Genomic DNA, 18,698 nt, shown 5'->3' on the forward strand with positions numbered 1-18,698 from the left:
ATGTTCTCTTATCCATTACCCACCCACCCACATACCTTTCATACTAGTCTAGTGAATGGCTGATCGGAATTACTCATTGCAGGGCTGCTAGGAAATTAGTTATTACTGGCTTTTTTTTTCTTAATACACGAACAGATAGCTGAGTTATATATGTTAGTTTCCTATGTCTTTGCAAATATGATGAGCCTGCCACTGTTTCAGTAATTAAACAGAAATAAATATAAAGGCCATGATGTAATCTTATAAAAAGGGTCAGGAAATCAAGTCATTAGGGTGTTGAATTGTACTCTTAGGCCAGAGGAGGGCAAACTATGCCCCGTGGCCAGATCTGGCCTGTCAGGGCTTTCAGTTGGGCCTGCGGGTTTGCCAGACTTGTGGCTCAGCAGGGCTAAGGCAGACTTCCTGCCTGCACTGGCCCCACACCGCTCCCGGAAGTAGCCAGCATCACGTCCCTGTGGCCCCTGGTGATGGTGTGGGGGGCAGAGAAGGAGGCAGAGGGCTCTGTGCACTGCCCTCACCTGCAGGCATCGCCCCCTGCAGCTCCCATTGGCCAGGAGCGGGGAACCAATGGGAGCGTGTTTATTGCAGTGTTGATCTGCTGAGCTGCTCTACACCAAATATACGGAAGTAATTCACATTCTAAGCTGTATTTAAGTAAAATACTGTGAGGGTAGTGCACAGTGGAGGCGCCTGCCCCACCCCATCCCCATGCTGGCCACTTCCGGGAGCGGTGCAGGGCCAGGGCATATCTTTGCAACACTGATATCCTGTATCTGAGGAATGTAAGAATACTAATTATTTATATCCTTGACATGGAGATATCAGTTGTGTTTTACTACGTTTTTCTATTCATAGGTGCACAACAGCATTTCACCAAATGTTGCAAGGTCTGAAAAATCAGACAGCCTTTCAACTTTTTTTTTCAAAGTACTTATCGTTTGCATTTCAAAGCAGGGAAACCGTAAATATTGATCAATGAAAGACATGCTGTGTCCACAGGATGGCAACAAATACAAAATTAAGAATAAGAAAACAAATCAGCTTAGATTCAAGGTTCTTTTCCCCCTAGGTGTTGCAAGTGTATCCTTTCTAAGGGATTTGTGCCTGATTATGTAGAGCTGAAATTTTAAAATAATTTCATAAAATTTAATTTTCTTAATAGTTCCTTTTTATTAATATACATTATATTCTCTTTATTTACACAAAACTTGCACTGATGACTTTGGTACAATTTTAAGTACTTCAGTTTGCTGATTTATGAACATGGACACCATTGGTCAGACTATGGAAGTGGACCAGGAGGCCTATGTGATTTGGTTATATATTTGAGGTAATGAGAGATACAAAGGGTTATAGTTTGATCATATTTGCTGCAGTTAAACTTTTATTAAATTAGTGGGAATTCTATTTCTGGGAATGCAGGAAAAACATATTTTTATTAAACTAGATGGAGTTCAAAAAAACAGTCACACTAATTTCAACAACAGTATTTGTCAATATATTGTTATTTTCAGGGAAGATTTTTGATATATGGGGGAGCTTATTTAAAAATGTGTTTTATGAATGTTTTATGAATATTTTTATTAAACTGGAGTACTGAAATAAGGTATATATAAAGTAACATCTGCTCATACTCCCAAAGACTGCAAGTATACCAGATATAGTCATTGTTGTTCTTTTTTTTTCCAAATAAAAATTATCTACACCTCTACCCTGATATAACGCGAATTTGGATATAACGCAGTGAAGCCGTGCTCCGTAGGGGGCGGGGCCGCACACTCCGGTGATCAAAGCAGGTTCAATATGACGCGGTTTCACCTGTAACATGGTAAGATTTTTTGGCTCCCGAGGACAGCGTTATATTGAGGTTTTAGGATCTTGCAGGAACAAAGCAACCAATAACTCATTGCAAAAATATTTTAAGACACATTGATTAGGAAGAAAGAATAATTCTGTGAAGCTGTTGTAACTTCAAAGTATTTTTCCAGAAAATCTGTTTTACCAGATTATAGTATTTTGCTTTCTGAGAGAGATTTTAGGATTTTGTCACCAGCATGGTAATTATATTTAGTTAACCAGAACATAAAATTAATTGTAAATTTTGCACTTTCACGCACACTTACTTCTCTTGAGTAATTTATGCCTGATGATGTATAGATAAAACTGAAAAGTAATTTGGTAAACTAGAGTTCAAAAAAAAAAGATTAAAAAATTTGAAATGCAGCATTTTACTTAAATACAGCTTAGAATGTGTATTACTTCAGTATATTTGGTATAGAGGGGCTCAGCAGATCAACACTGCAAGAAACTATTGTCTGACAAACTAGAGTTTGACAAAACAAATTAAACACACAGTATTAGATATATCTCACATCACAAAGAAAGAAGTTGAAGACTCAATAAAAAAGTTAAAAATTTGAAAAGTGACTGGTGAGAACCAGATCACTGGGGAAATGCTGAAAGCTTGCAATGAGACCGTAGATTAAAATTATTAATCTCATCATCAAAGTGTAACACCAGAAAGAGTCTCCAGAAAAATACCATTGTAGTTAAAATACTAAAGAAAAGTGATAGCATCAACGGATGAGGTGTTACTTCTTTTTGCGATAGGTAAAGCTTTCTGAAATATCATCTCAAACAGAATAAAGGAGGTGCTAAAGGAAGTGGAGGCTGGAATTTGACACAGAAAATCATGTGTTCACCAGATTTTCACCTTAAGAATAAGCATCAAATGACAGTGCTCATCGTCATAAACATCATAGATTTCAAGAAAGCATTTGGTAGCCTCCATCATTATTTACTCTGGAACATCTTAAAGTGTTGTGGTATGCAAACAAAAATAATAAGGATTATCAAGGCTTTATATCAAGGAGTAGCAAGCACAGATAAAGTAACCAAAAGCATAAGCAAATGGTTCAGCATAAACACTAGTGTCAAACAAGGATGGATTCTCATTTCTACTATTTGGCATTGCTATTGTCCTTCATTATGAGAAAAAGTGTAATACAGTCATTGCATAGCTCATCATCAACATTCTAAAAGATCTAGATTTTGCTGGCAGCATAGCTCTTCTAAGAAACATCTTAACCAATATTTAAGTAAAAACCAAAGGTAATGCAAAAAAGATGTGTCTAATAGTCAGTTATAGAAAAAAAAAAAAATCTAATGAGAACCCCAGGAACTCTCAACTCAGGCATTACTTTAGTAGGCAAAGTAATACTAGAAGTGAGTTAATTTACATACTTGGGTAGTAATGTGCAAGCCAGTGGGGATATTAGAAGGAAATAATGTCATAATTTGGCAAGGTGGCAGCTGTATTTACCAGCATAAATGAAATTTGGTCATAGAAAAATCTACAAGGTAAAGATTAAACTACAGATTTTCAACTCAGATGTTATTTCCATCTGAATGTATTGATGTGAAATCGGTCAATCCGCCAAAAGTACTGATGGTGTCCAAAAGTCTTCTAAAGTAAATTTCATAGGAAAGAAAAACAGTAGGTATTAAATGGATTTCAACAATCCTCTCTCTAAAGTTATGCAGAAAAGAAGATGAAACTATTTGGGACGTGTTAAGAATGAAGCCAAAGCAACTGCCATGGCAAGTGTGCCATTGGGTAGCTGGAGAATATGCAAAAGGAGCTGACCAAAGAAATCAGACACTGCCCAGAGAAAACTTTAGAGGCTTAACAATATAGAGTGGCCCAGGGTAAACAGAGATTGAGGGGTTGGGTGACATGGGGGTCTTGTTTGTGCAACATCTGATGGCAAGGGAAGGATTAGATTATAACTATTGGTGGAATATATGAGGAGTGAGATTGGCCTGTTGTAATTTGAGCCCTGATATTAGTTGTTGGTTTCATAAGAAATGTCTCTTTATCCATAAGCCATATAAATCGCAAATCAAGCATTTTTATTTTTATCCTAACTTTAACTGGAAAATTCCCATTAGAAAGGTAATCATGCTAAATTATATGTCAATTAAACCATTTTTTCCTCTTCAAATTAGTTTGAACACATAGTGTGAAAGAACAGAGTGCTTTCCTCTTCCTCCGCAATTAGTATAAAGGCATGCATGTTGCTGCAAGGATGGTATTTCTGTTCATGATCTGTTGTCATGTCTAAATATTTCTCTTGACAAAGTATACCACGTGCATGTGTTTTATTTCCCTTCCCTGCACATACAGGTATATGAGTAGCAAACATTTTAAAATTAATGGCAAAGCTTTACATTTGTCTACGGCAAAAAGTTTGTTTTTCTGAATACTAGATGACTCCAGGAGAGATTCTTAAAGCACGTTACACATTAATTGATTAAACTCAAGAAAAACTCTGTGAGATAGATACTGTTCCCCATTTTATGGATTGGGAAAACTGAAACTCATTAAACTGAATTATTTAACCAAGGTCAGGAAGCACATCTACTCTCTAGAATCGATATTTTCACATAATGGAAGTGTTTCTGCAGAAGCCAACCACTTGCAACTATCTGCTCAATTGTCGTTGTAGCTGAAATGGTTGTTGTTGCGAGAAAGATGACCAATGAAGTATTGTGAAAGGGCCATTCAAATATCTTGCATGTTGGCTGCAAATGTAAAATTTGGTTCCTGAAATGTTCGAACATCATCCAAAATGGTTCACATGCCGTCCTCTTCATTAAGTAGTTGGAAGGCCTGAACATTGTATCTGCAGTTTATCTGGTCAGGAAGTGGTGAAACGAAAGTTGAAGGCTATACATTTTTGTCCTTAGGCTGCCCTGATAGGTTGCTTCAGCACAGGGTGGCCATTGTGGTTTCACCTAATGTTTAAGGGGTATTCCAGGTTGCCAGGTGGTTAATGTACACAACTTATCAGTGTCCGATTTCATACAGGCTATGGCCATTTTACCAAAATCACTGTGTGTAATCCCATTAGCACCAAGGCCAGAAGCTAAAGTTAATCCTTAAGGAAACTCCAAGAAGAGATGTTATCAAGATCTGGGCGATTTTAATGTGCAGGTGGGAAAGGATAATGTCACCTGGGCAAGCACGCTCAGGAGGCTAAGTATCAGGCAGAAGAAAAGGAACGGCCAGCAACTGCTAGAATTTGTGGCTGCCAATGACTTGGTGATCACTGGCTCCCCTTTCTGTCGCCCAAAATTTACAAGCTGTCCTGGTACAGCCCAAATTGTTGGCAGTCGACTGTCATGGTAAACATCTCGTTGACAGGAAATGACCAGGACTAAAGCCGCACTCAGTATCATCCCAGCCTTTGTCATGAAGTGGATTGTTGATTCAAGACACTAGCAAGGAATCAAAGGCTTTCCCTGGGACCAACAACATAATAGCTCTATAGCTGCTACCTTTGGCCTTATCACTCTTTTAAACAGAAGCAGAACAATACCCTTCTTTCGGTCATCAGATGTGATATTAGTTCACCAGATGGTTTTGGCTGAAGGAAGGGTGGCTCTACCATAACTTCCTGCCCCTCTTCAAATGGTAGAGGGACTACAGAAGACAAACAATCGAAGAGCATCTTAAAATGATCATCCCATTAACATAACTGATTGTGCAGACTCTGGTTTGATGCTGTCATTCCGATTCTTTACCTGACAAACTGATGTCACCTTCTCGTACAACCACCACAAAGTTGAACAGAAGATGTGGAAAGAGAGCCTGGCAACAGCTTCTTCTAAACTGGCTGCCAGCATTGACGCCAGGATTCCTTATCTTTCTTACATGACTTAATGATGTTCTAAAGTCATACTCAATCAGCCTTTGCTTTTGACAGACGTGTTTGAAGACTCAAATTGTGGTCCCACTTTTTTTCTAGCTCCAACTGCAGTGAGTGTCTCCTCACTGATCCATGGATGATGTTTGAAGGACTGAGTTCCCAATACGGAGCTGGCAGGGTTCATCACTGATGACTTCAAAAACACCATTCCTCATCAGATGACAGAGGGAATCCAACTTCAGGCTTTAATGCTTCAATAGCCTTAAGCAGTTCAGAACACAAAGCCATCTGATAGCTTAATTGTAATAAGAGCGCCTGATTCAATCAGACTAATTTTGGCCTATGAACAGGGCCGACCCACAACATTTTGGCACCTGAAGCAGGGAGCTCAAATGACACCCCGATACTCCGTTGCTTGGGCCAAAACTTTGAAAGGTCTCAATTCTGCCTTCTTTTTGTTCTATTCCTCTCATGGTACTGCTCTGCTACCTACCCCAATAAAGAAGAACTAACAACTTAAAATGACTTGTTCAGAAATTTTAAGTAACATTTAACTTTCAAACCCCTGAACATCAAATGTAACTTTTCTTTTCTACATAGTAAACACTGGCATTTTTATCTGTTTGAATAATCAAAGTGGTGCTTTCTGTGCCTTCTTGGTTGCAAAGATTTGAACTGCTTCCTGAAGGTCCACAGTCTGGGCCAGCTCATGCTTTATTGATATGATTGCAAGGCCGACCAGCCTCTCCTGTGTCATTGTGGAGCGTAGATATGTTTTAATTAACTTCAGATTGGAGAAGCTGCGTTCTCCACTGGCAACTGTTACAAGAACTATTAGAAGTTTTCACAGAGCAACAAAAGCATTTGGAAAGAGGGTGGTCATCTTACTTGTGCACATATATTCCAGAACAGCCTTTGGAGTTGATCCTGCTGAAATGTATCTTGAAAGGGCTTTCAGTTCATCACCTAAATCACTTGCACCAATGTCGCGCATGTCATCATATGTCAACACTGTCTCTAGTGCCCTGCATTGCTAGTGATTCTTCAGGTAAAGTGAGGAGTTTTGGAATATCATACAACATCCCAAACATATTGCTGTGTTCCTTGAGCTGCATGAAATGTTCAACTGACTGTATTGCACAATTTAGCACCCAGTTAAAGAATTCAACTTTGAATTGTTGTTTGGAGTCTCTTATGGGATTATCCCGTTGTGATGTTGCAGTCTATGTGATTTTATAAAAATTTGATAATGAATATAATGTAACTGGAATATGCTTCATGCAAAAGGTCTCTTGTAAGGTATCATTACAAAGCTTATTGTCTACTGAATGTGGTCATCCTATTTGTATAAAGGTGTCACTCTTGTATCTGAAACCAGAAATATGAAATGTAACTCTGAGGGCCTATTGTAATTATGCAAAGTGGGAGCTATTAATGGTTTGGAATCTTAATGGCTCCCATCAACCAGGACAATTGACTGGATGGCTCTGTTTGCAGGCAAGCCTTCCTGTGAGTCAGGCTGGGAGGAATGAAGGCTTCCGGTCTTTCAGTGACATGTGATCATGTCTCATGAACTGGTATACATCTTTAACCTGTTGCTTTTCCAGTGAGGGAGGGTGGAAACCCAGAGGGACAAAGGATTCCTGCCTTCTGCAAAAGATATATAAAGGGATGGAGCAGAACAAAGAGGGAGATGAGCCATCATGAAGAATCTCCTAGCTACCACCTGAGCTGGAACAAGAGCTGTACTAGGGGAAAGAATTGTGCCCAGGCCTGGAAGGTGTCCAGTCTGAGGAAAAAACTTAGTAAAAGCATCTCTGAGGGTGAGATTATCCATATTCAGTTTGATTGGACATAGATTTGCACATTTTATTTTATTTTGCTTGGTGACTTACTTTGTTCTGTCTGTTACTACTTGGAACCACTTAAATCCTACTTTCTGTATTTAATAAAATCACTTTTTACTTATTAATTAACTCAGAGTATGTATTAATACTGGGGGAGCAAACAACTGCATCTCTCTCTATCAGTGTTATAGAGGGCGAACAATTTATGAGTTTACCCTGCATAAGCTTTATACAAGGTAAAACAGATTTGTTTGGGTTTAGAGACCAATGGGAGTTGGGCATCTGAGTATTAAAGACAAGCACATTTCTGTTAGCTGCTTTCAGGTAAGCCTGCAGCTTTGGGGCAAGTAATTCAGACCCTGAGTCTATGTTGGAGCAGACAGGAATGTCTGGTTCAGCAAGACAGGGTGCTGGAGTCCTGAGCTGCCAGGAGAGCAGGGATAGAAGTAGTCTTGGCACATCAGGTGGCAGCTCCCAAAGGAGTTTCTGTGATCCAACTCGTCACACCCGTGCCTCGTAATCAAAATGTCATCTTCTTCAGTGACTCTTGTATTCTTGAATGGGTGGGAAAATAGCTATAGCGTGAAGTTCCTCTGTCAACTTCTGTGCACTCTTCAGAACGTTTTGAAATCCCTCATCTGACTGGTAAGACTGTAGGTATGACTTTCCTTTGTCCAGTTGTTCCATTGCTCCAGATATCTCAAGGTCAACACCTTGGAGTGTTTTGCTTACAACCTTTTTTTCAAAGAGTACGTCATGACACAACACGAAGCCACACAGAAATTTGAAGTTATGTATGTTTCTGGTGATTCCATTTCCCTCTGCCACTGTTCTCCAATGAACAGTTCCGGTCATAGCATTATCCTCCATAATGGCAACTATGGCATCATCTATCTTCCCAATTTGGTGTTTGGTAGGTTTTTTGCCTCCACTCGACTCTCCCATTGTATGGCACTCAGTGGATTAAGTGTCAGGGAGGATGTTCCCAGATGTTGCTTCAAAATTTGCCATTGATGAGTTGATGCAGAGAAAAAAACATAGATGCTTTGATTTACATTAAAAAATTCAGCAGCCTCACTAGAAGCTGATGCTGCATCACTGACCACCAAGTTCAATGAATGAGAGCTGCATGGACAAAAAAAGCTCGAGGGTTTAACTCTTGGATCCGTGTCTGCACTCCTCTGTTCTTTCCTCTCATGTTGGCACTATTATAATAGCCCTGACCTCTTATGTCAGGTATCGCAATTCCCGTATTGTCCAGCTTTTTAAGAAGCACATTTGTCATACCATCTCCTGTAGTATCATCAATGTCAATAAATTCTAGAAAATTCTCTCTGACAGTCATCATTGTAGGGACATTTTCACTAGGTTCTGTTGTTACAAAACGCACCATTAAAGTCATTTGTTCCGTATGGCTAATGTCAGGTGTGCAGTCCAGAAAAACAGAGTAATATCTTGCTGACTTCAGATCTGTCACAATCTTCTATTTGAGTTGTATTGCCAGTAACTGTATGATCTCATTTTGATTAGTTTTTCCAAAGTAGTGATGTGTGTACATTTCTTGGGTGGTGACTCTTCTTACATGCTCCTGGAATATAGCATCAGACTCAGCCCTCAGCGCCACAATTTTAAGGACATTTCCATACATATGTAAATATACAAAAACACAAACTTTATCTCCCCATATGTCTTTAAGGGTTGAATCTTATTCTGCAGGATGTTTAACCCTTTCTGGCTATGCGTCACAGTGTGAAATTCATGAATAGTTTCTGGTAGATCAAAACTATTTTTTTCATCAAATAAAATATTAAAAAACAAACATTCACCCAGCTCTACTCCTGAGTGTGTTAGAGCTCCACCCTCTCCATTTTAAAATACATTATAAGGATTGGTTTCTTCTCCCAACAGATGAAAGTAAAACAAATAAGATTTGGACAGGGGAAATCTTATACTTATATAGCACCGAGCATGCTAACAGCACTTACACACAGAATTAATAATAATACCTTTATAAGATGTCTTACCGATCCCAAACCAGAGAACTGTATCTTTAAACACAGAGATTCCATTCAAATTCATCCCTTCCCTGTCACTGAATTATCAACTAATTTGAAATACTTTCATGGCATCTGTAAAGTGTTCCCCAAATTTAATTTAGGACAGACTTTAGCTTGCTTCTTTAAAATAACTTAACAAAAAGGTTGGGTTCAAAATTATGATTTCCTAAATATATATTTCAGGTTATGGGTTTGCATACAGAGCGTTCAGACCCAATCTGATTTTAACTTTTTTCCCCTTTTGAGACAGCATGACATGCCATCCCAGTGGGGAACACTAAGTACTACTCCTGTTAGACACAATAACCACTATTAAAGCACTTCCTGTGTGAGAGGTCAAACATTGGCATCACTTCTAACATGAGATGCTAGAATTGCTATTTCTAATACTTTGATGCCAGAAGTGCTTTGGGAGGAGAGTGATCAAGAGTACAAGGTTAGAAGGGTATTTGATTGACAGAGGAGGGAGGGAAAATGGCAGAGAATTGGCCTGAGAGGGAAAGGGGCAAAGTGAGAGCATTTGAAATACTATGATGGTAACAGAAACTAGAAGGAGTGACAATCACAATTTACATCTCAGACAGTGCATATGCCTCTTGTCGATTACAGGGAATAAGTATTCCTCCAGGAATGCCAATTTGGGAAGCAATAGATATGATTAGGGGAAGGCTAAATTTCATGATAATCATATTAGCCTAGATTTGAAGGTAATGGAAACAAAAAAGGAGATTACTTTTTAAAATATGTGACCCACAACTTCGTATGTGAGAGAGATTGGTGGTCACTATTCCATTTTGAGATATTCTGAGTGGAATCCTGGTTATAGGTACTATCACAAAGAGGTTCTCTTTTGACCTTGAAAGAAAATATAGTTACTTTTTACTTGGAAGCAATATTTGTTGAATATTTACTATCATAGCTTCCTACTCAGATTTGAACCTTAGCGTTCATAAACTGAGAAGCTAGCATGAACCCTCTAAGCTTTTACCAGCTTAGATCTGATCTCGCTGCCACCAGCCAAGAATTTCCAGTGTCTTGGCTCACTCTGGTCTCCCCAAAACTTTCCCCTGGGGACACCAATGACAGGCTCTGAGTCTTACACAAAGGAAATCACCATTCCCCACCCTGTCTCCACCCAGATTTCTCTTGGCTACCTGAGAGTGACTGATGCCCTCTTCGTACCATCACATACCAAGCGATAGTTATGTCTCCTCTCTTTACAAAGAGACAAACCCAACAAGACCAAGGAACAAAGATTCTTTCTCTCTTCCCCCGTTAGCTTTTCCCGCCCTGTGACACAGAGAGTTAAACACGAGAGCAGCTTTTCCTCCCCCCCGTCTTTCCTTTCACCCACCAATTTTCTGGTGGGTCAACTAGAAAAAGAAATCAACAGGTCTTAAAAAGCAAAACTTTTAATAAAAAAAAAGAAAGAATAGAATAGAATAACAGTTCTCTGTAACCTGGATGTTAAGATACAGGGCTTTCCTTATAGAAAATGAGTAAACAATAGAAAAACAGCCTTACCCCAAAACAATACAATTTAAAGTACTTATAGCCAAATACACATAAAGACTCCACCAGCCAGATACAGATGCAAATACAGCAAAACAATTTAAAAGACTATACTTTTGCTACCTTGTACTTACAACTGGGAAACAAGATAAGAGAGATTGGAAATAGATCCTCTCATAGCTGAGAGAGCACAGAACAGACAAAAACCCAAGACCAAGAAAAACCGCCAAATTCCCTCCCTTAAGCTTTGAAAAATCCGGTTTCCTGATTGTTCCTCTTGTCAGGTGTTTGGTTCTCTTTGTTAACCCTTTACGGGTGAAAGAAACATTAATGTAAATTTTCTGTTTATGACATGTAAATGTCATAAACAGAAAATATCTGTTTATGACATTTACATTTAGAATTGGGTTATCTTTTCTTTTTGTTTATTTGTTTTAAGTTTTACACGGTTGTTGTGGTGAAATTTTGAAGACTATTTTGCATTGTAGAGCAACTAATGGCTATCTCTTGAGGCCACAGTTTAAAAACAGTTTCTTGGCGAGTATTGTCTTGTAGGTAAATCTAAAATCGTGATATGCAAGTTGGCTGCTGTTCTTAGGAACATATAAAGTCAGAAAAGTGACTGAATATGACCATGTGATAATCCATTTTATCCTCTGTGTGGCCTGGAGAACAACATTTATATTTACAAGCCATTTTCTAACTGCCAGCACTGCAAACTCAGCCTTGAAAATCAAGCTGTGTTCTTTGTGCCTCTTATTTGTAATACTGATTTTGCAGTCAGAAATTGGATGAGAAGCATATGGCACATTGATAGCATCTAGGTTGCTCTCCCATAGCTGTCTTGGCTCTGAAATCCTAACAGAAGTAAGAGCTATATTTTTTCAGTAAAATAATTTAATATGACTTGTGACCCAGGAGCACACACATTGAGTATGATGTTGCTGTTTTTATAGTCAGTACTGGAGCTATGGGTAAGTCCAGACTACCCGCCGGATCAGCGGGTAGCAATTGATCTGTCGGGGACTGATATATCGCGTTTCATCTAGACGATATATATCAATCCCTGAATGCGCTCCCATCGACTCCGGAACTGCACCAGGGTGAGTGGCTGTAGCGGAGTCAACGGGGGAGTCGCAGCCGTTTATCCTGCGCCCGTGAGGACGGGAGGTAAGTCCAAATAAGATGCGTCAACTTCAGCAACGCTATTCCCGTAGCTGAAGTTGCGTATCTTACATCAACACCCTGCCCGCCCACCCACACCGTAGACCAAGCTTATGTCTACAATTTCATTTTTTACTCTTTAGGCCAAAAGGACTGTAGACCCTCCCTCACATCATTTCTCCTAAACTTCAAGCACAATATTTTGCAGAAAGGCTCCCTTGCCTCATGTACTGCAGGCACAAAGTTTGACAGAGGGTGAGCTCCTCTTTAAGCAGAGATTTAGTAATGGGGATTAATGTGAGTGGGCAAGTCTGGCTTTTGTTTACTTTACTTTCTCTCTGCTGCCTTTTTCATGCATAACCCCAAACCCTTTCTTATTATAGCTACACCAGATATAAACAAATAATGATTGTCAGCAAAGGCTATGTCCTCTAAGACTAATTTGCTGGTCTACTAACTGCGATGGGGGAATGAAAGAACCAAGTATTTTACAGGTTTCAGAGTGATAACCATGTTAGTTTGTATCAGCAAAAACAGCGAGAAGTCCTTGTGGCACCTTAGAGACTAACAAATTTCTTTGGGAAAGTTTGGGTGGGGCAACAAGACTTACTGAAGAGGTAGAAGTGGCCTGTTTTCAACAGTTAATGAGAAATTGTCAACTGTGGCAACTCCCATGGAGTGAAAAATACAATAGACAGGTATAAATACACAGCACATGAAAGGATGGGAGTTGCCACAGTTGACAACTTCTTTGACAACTGTTGAAAATAGGCCACTTCCACCTTAATTGAATTGGTTCGTTAGCACTGACCCCCCCACTAGCTAAGGCAACTCCCATGTTTTCATGTGCTGTGTATTTATACCTGCCTACTGTATTTTCCACTCCATGCATCTGATGAAATGGGTTTTAGCCCACGAAAGCTTATGCCCAAAGAAATTTGTAAGTATTTTATGGTTTTTTCTTAGAACATCACCTCTTCAGTAAGTCCTGTTGCCCCACCCAAACCCCAAAAGCTTGGCTTGGTTTCTGAAATACTGACCTTCTTTCCTAATTTTCTATCTCTCATTTGCATTGTGGGAACCAATGTAATCACTGAGTTTTTCTATGGCGTCTGCATCTAAAAAAGTAACAACCTTATTTGTAATCAAAGCATCCAGATTTTGTAAAAAAAAAAAAAAAGTTCATACTGGCTCAAGATAAAGTTTTAAATGTTAGTGTAAACCCTTAAAATCTTAACATGCATATTTTCAAAAACTGTTTTCTGAAACAGTCCCCATCCTAAACTTGGGTTTTTAAGACAGCCACTCCCAAATGAGTAATATGAATCATCTCACTTCGGTGAAGGCTCAATACGATAAAGAAAGGGTTGTAATGAACTTTTATCCTCAAGACGTGTACCTTTCTAGCTACATGTTTCATTTAGTTATTCAAAGGCCGAGTCATTATGAAGGTGAGATGTTGATCAGTTATTTAGAAAAGGAATTGAATTTTAACCAGGCTTAAGTCTATTTCGTCCTGAAGTTACTCTGTTACATAGCAGACTTTCACATTTAATCCACATTTCCATAGTTAGTGGGCAAGTAATGAGAGAACCATTGCATGTTGTATTGTTTCCTCAGAATTCATAGAGTTAAAGCAGCTTTTGAAAACCAGATTTTGAAAGCCTGTACATAAATGCGTCAGATTTTCTTTCCCCTTTTTCTTTCATATTCCTTCTGGAGAAACAGTGAGTATTTTTCTAAGTTACTGGATTATCCTGGATCTTTTATTGCTATTCCAAAGAAGGTTTCAGTCCTCTAAGGAGCTAGAGAAATTTTTAAGAGAAAAAAGTAGATTGCTTATTTGAGACAAAGCACTGACTGTTCTGAAGTTCTAACTGTAAACAGAAACACCAGGAAAGATTCCAAAATGAAATAGACCCATAGCCACGTGTGACAGAGGTGGATTTCAAAGCAAGCAGCTTGACATGGAGTTAGTGGTAGAGGTATGGCTGCTGGTAGAGCTATGGCATGCAGAGAATTAATGGCATTAATTCATTATTTAAAGTGGTAGATATTAGCAGTTTTGTTAGTGATATATATAGTATCACCTGTGAAGAAGTGGACATTTTAAACACCACTTGTGCCTAATCAGAGACTACTATGTATGAGGGTAGGTCTACACTTAAAATGCTGCATTGGCTCTCCTGTTGACATAGCACTGTCTACATAGAGTGTTAGGTTGGTATAACAATGTCACTCAGCAGTGTGGATTTTTCACACCCCTGAGTGATGTAGTTCTATGGATATAGGTCTGTAGTATAGATCTAGTTAAGATGCAGAAATTGTGTTTTTAGGTATCTTTTATTTTGACTAAAATAAGCTTACAAATTTACTTGCAAGTGTTTGAAGTTAAACAGCCTTCATCAAGATTTATGTTCAGTGAACAGTTGGGATATGAATACATAATACCATAGTTGTTGGTGTTGGAAGTCTTAAGGTTTTGATCTTATCAAAAGAAGCCAGAATAGATTAATTAACGAGCAAGTCTCTATTTATTAAATCAAATGAGGTTGAGGAGTGAGCCCCTCTAATGGGGTTAAGTAGAACAGAAAAGCATGACAAGTACAGAAACAAAGGCAATGAATTAAAATTGCACACAAGCAAACAACTAATATATAATTAAGTGCACAAAATATATTAATGCAGTGTTAAGGTTTCCTAGTTTAAAAAGTCAGAAAGTTCAAAACTGAAGTGTCAACTCAAGCATATTACAAGTTTTGCATATTTTGTTACATATAATTTAAAATTAACAATGCGAGTATTAAACTTCCTATTTAACCACACAAACGATGATAGCAGTTTCTATGTATGTTCTGCTGAGTTAACATTACTATGAGAACCTTCATGTTTGAATTTTTTGGTAATTTTAAAGTTCTTCCCATAGCATCTCAATGAAGAGAGCGAGTGGTTAGTTTAATCTTTGTGACTATTTAATAATTCACAATTTGCTGAGGTTCCCACAGTTGTTTGCACATTGGTGATACAGTAAACAAAGAACTGACCTTAGCCCAACTCTTTGTCCGCATTAGAAGAAAGACAGGAGGCCATGGATGTAGTTTAATTAGGCTACAATAATATCTGGGAGTACCCAGCAACAATTGTACAGTGAAGTAAGGAGTGCATTGTCTCCCTACTGTTCCAGACCTAGGAGCCCCAAACCATCTTACTCAGTTGCCTTAAGAGATGCTTTCTCTCAAATCCTTTTCCAATCTATTTTATCCAATAACTGTATCCCTTCTATAACGTAGCTGCACTGGACATCTGCCACAAGTTTTATATATTAAGTTGTGACACAGCCTGCTTCCCACCCCCTGTGGGGAAGTGAAAAAACCCCAGTCCGCTTTGGCCAATTGACAGCGATGGAAAAATTCCTTTCCAGTCTCCCAAGCGAAAGGGCAACTAGTGTAATGCCCACAGTTGTTATGCCAAGTTCATGGATGGGTGCTGCCAGCCTCAATCCTGGTAAAGAGGGCCTCTACAGAGCTGGATGGGGTATAAATTCCCCCCTCCCCCTCCCAACACACACATTCTTCTGATCAACAGGAAGGGCAGTGAAGTGACATGTCCTAACTTGGTCACAATTGCTTCCTGCTCTTCCTGTCCATTCCTGTCAACTGTTCCCTATATTCCCATGTGCTGTAAGGGAGCCCCTAAAAAGGCAACACCTCTTTCCTTCCAGCTAGCTAGACAAAGATCCACTTGCATAAAGGTTGCAGTGGGCATACTTTACATAGGATACCAAACAGAGGACGTACTACAACAGGGGTCTGCAGCCTTTCAGAAGTGGTGTGCCAAGTCTTCATTTATTCACTCTAAGTTAAGGTTTTGCATGCCAATAATATATTTTAAACTTTTTAGAAGGTTTCTTTCTATAAGTCTATAATATATAACTAAACTATTGTTGTATGAAAAGTAAACGAGGTTTATAAAATGTTTAAGAAGTTTCATTTAAAATTAAATTAAAATGCAGAGACCCCACTCCCCCCGGACTGGTGGCCAGGACCCGTGCATTGTGAGTGCCATTAATGATCAGTTTGCGTGCCGCAGGTTGCCTACCCCTGTACTAGAATTAGTGGCCTGTAGATGAAAAGTTCAATTTGGAAGAAAATTAGAATGGGAGAGGGGTAAAAGTTTAATCTCATTAAAATGTTTTACTCTTTTAGGTATTTCTCTTATAACACAAGAAACAAAGAAATCAACGAAATCTCTATAAAGTGTTCTGAAATGCTTTCAGTTAATTCACAGTATTTTAGATAAATTCACAAAAAATTACAGTTCAGAAAGCAAAATGGGTTCAGAAAGTCTTTAAAACATTATGTACTGTTTTATTGCAGTGCATCTAAATTCATTTCTTCTGGGTTATGTTAAGACCATGGGCTGAATTCTCCAGTCTTCTCTGTCCTAATTCTGGATTCGGGTTGGAGATGACCAGCTGAGAATTGTCTTGTGCAGGAGAAATCTTCGATGGCATAAGGCTGGTGGAAGTGGCTCCTGTGCCAGCATCTGCTGCATCTTCTCCACTCTCCCGTAAGATGGATAGGTGGTGTGGTACAGACTTAAAGGACATTTTGCCAATTATGTAAGTTAGAGCAGCTACTCAGGCATCCTAACTTCCACTGGGCCTGGTTCCCTGCTCCTTTGAAGAGGAGAATACAGATCTACTCTGAAAAAAGTGAGCCATGTAAATGGCTGCTAACAAAATCCAGAGCTGTTCTACACATTACTACAAAATAGAATGTAGTCATGTTTTATTTAGACCATTAGAAAGTTTTGTTTTAAAATCAATATTTAAACAAATGATAATTTTATGTAAATATATCTTTCTGTAAGTAAAATTTTGGAGGTCAATAGTTTCTTTCACCATAAGTCTTGAGTTTTACTATGTTTTCATCTTTTGTTTTTTATACAGCAACAAGAGGTTGGGTTATTTTGTGACTTGGTTTCTGAGACTGTGCAAATACCCTTTCCTTTCAGCTCGATTTGTTATCACAAAATATCATACAACTTGAGACAGTTTAGTAGTTTCTGCTTGAATGGGATAGTTGGAGCATTGCAGGACACGGCTTTGGAGCAGAGCTGTATATGAATTGTTTGTGTGCACTGTTTCTAATTTAAATTACTTCTATTAATCCATTACTTTTTATGAACACTTTTCATTCATCCAAACAATTAAACCGACAGCAGTATTGTTTGAATTACTACGCTATTGGTCCCTTGTCACCCACCTTTCTCAGATACAGGATATAAAGTTTGAACTGAAATGTTGTGTGATCAAGGTAGATGCCAGTATCTGCGTTACAATTGCAAAGTAACCTGGTTGATATGAGTCAGGCTGAGATTTTTATGTGTTGTAACAGCATTTGTCTGTCTGTCATTAATGTTACTGTCCAAACTACTGCATTAACAATATTATGCCTTAATTAGGAAATGCATATTTTTGATTTTACAGGAACTGTATACATGGATATGAAACTATATTGTTAATCTTTTCAATACAGAGAGAAATGTCTTCATCTGGGGAGATTTGTTCTCTTCTATCTAACATTTTGGTTGTATATCTTTCAGGTGGCAGAAATGCATGGGGAGCTTATAGAATTCAATGAGCGACTGCACCGTGCTTTGATGGCTAAAGAAGCTCTTGTATCGCAAATGAGGCAGGAACTCATTGATTTGAGAGGGCCAGTAAGTGTGTTTGTGTATTTCACAGCTTGCTTATTCTCTAATTTTCAAAATATACCACAGCGTAATAGTTTTGGAAGTGTTTCCCATTGTAAAGGTCACTTAAAATAAAATTCCTATTGTTGTATAAAGAATAATCTGGTTAATAATGCATCCGTCAATAACTCATGACCTCTAGTCTCTTTCTTTGTTGTTTATCTCGTTTTTAGCAGTATTCGTTACCAGAAATTGAAAAAGAATAGTAAAATTAAATTGGCATTTGAACCAAGAACTCATAAATTGTCCTTTATCTTTATTACTGATCTGAATTTTTTATATTGAAAAGTTGGCACAATATATTTAGAATAAATATAAGTGGCAGTTTTTCAAGTAGTGGGTTACATCTATTACCTGTAAATGTTCAGATGTCTATAGTCAGTGTATTCTGAAAATACTTTGTAGTGTTCCTAGGGCAATTCAGTTTCTCAAAGATAAGCTAGAGACTTTTGGAAAGAATATAAAGACAAAGTATTTCAGGCATGGAGTGATAAATGTAAATAATTATGTTATATTCTAGGCATGGATGTCCTGATAAATACATCAGTGTCCTAAAATTGCTTCATGATTACATGAAAGCGACTGTTCTGAACAGCAGTGGCTCCTAGAGTAAACCTTTCAAAGTACAAAAAGGAGTCAAACAGAGCTGT

General features: G+C 38.4%; 1 protein-coding gene across 5 annotated transcripts in view; it reads left to right on the forward strand.

Moving 5' to 3' along the window:
* Positions 1 to 18,698, forward strand: part of SNX29 (sorting nexin 29) — a 459,625-nt gene that overhangs the window by 188,502 nt on the left and 252,425 nt on the right. For all 5 annotated transcript variants that reach the window (XM_032773958.2, XM_032773950.2, XM_032773968.2 and 2 more), the window contains one exon: positions 17,899 to 18,015. In XM_032773958.2, coding sequence (XP_032629849.1) covers positions 17,899 to 18,015 — 117 coding nt within the window. The remainder of the gene's footprint in view (positions 1 to 17,898; positions 18,016 to 18,698) is intronic.

Source organism: Chelonoidis abingdonii, chromosome 9 (genome assembly GCF_003597395.2).
Source record: "Chelonoidis abingdonii isolate Lonesome George chromosome 9, CheloAbing_2.0, whole genome shotgun sequence".
Taxonomy (NCBI): Eukaryota; Metazoa; Chordata; order Testudines; family Testudinidae; genus Chelonoidis; species Chelonoidis abingdonii.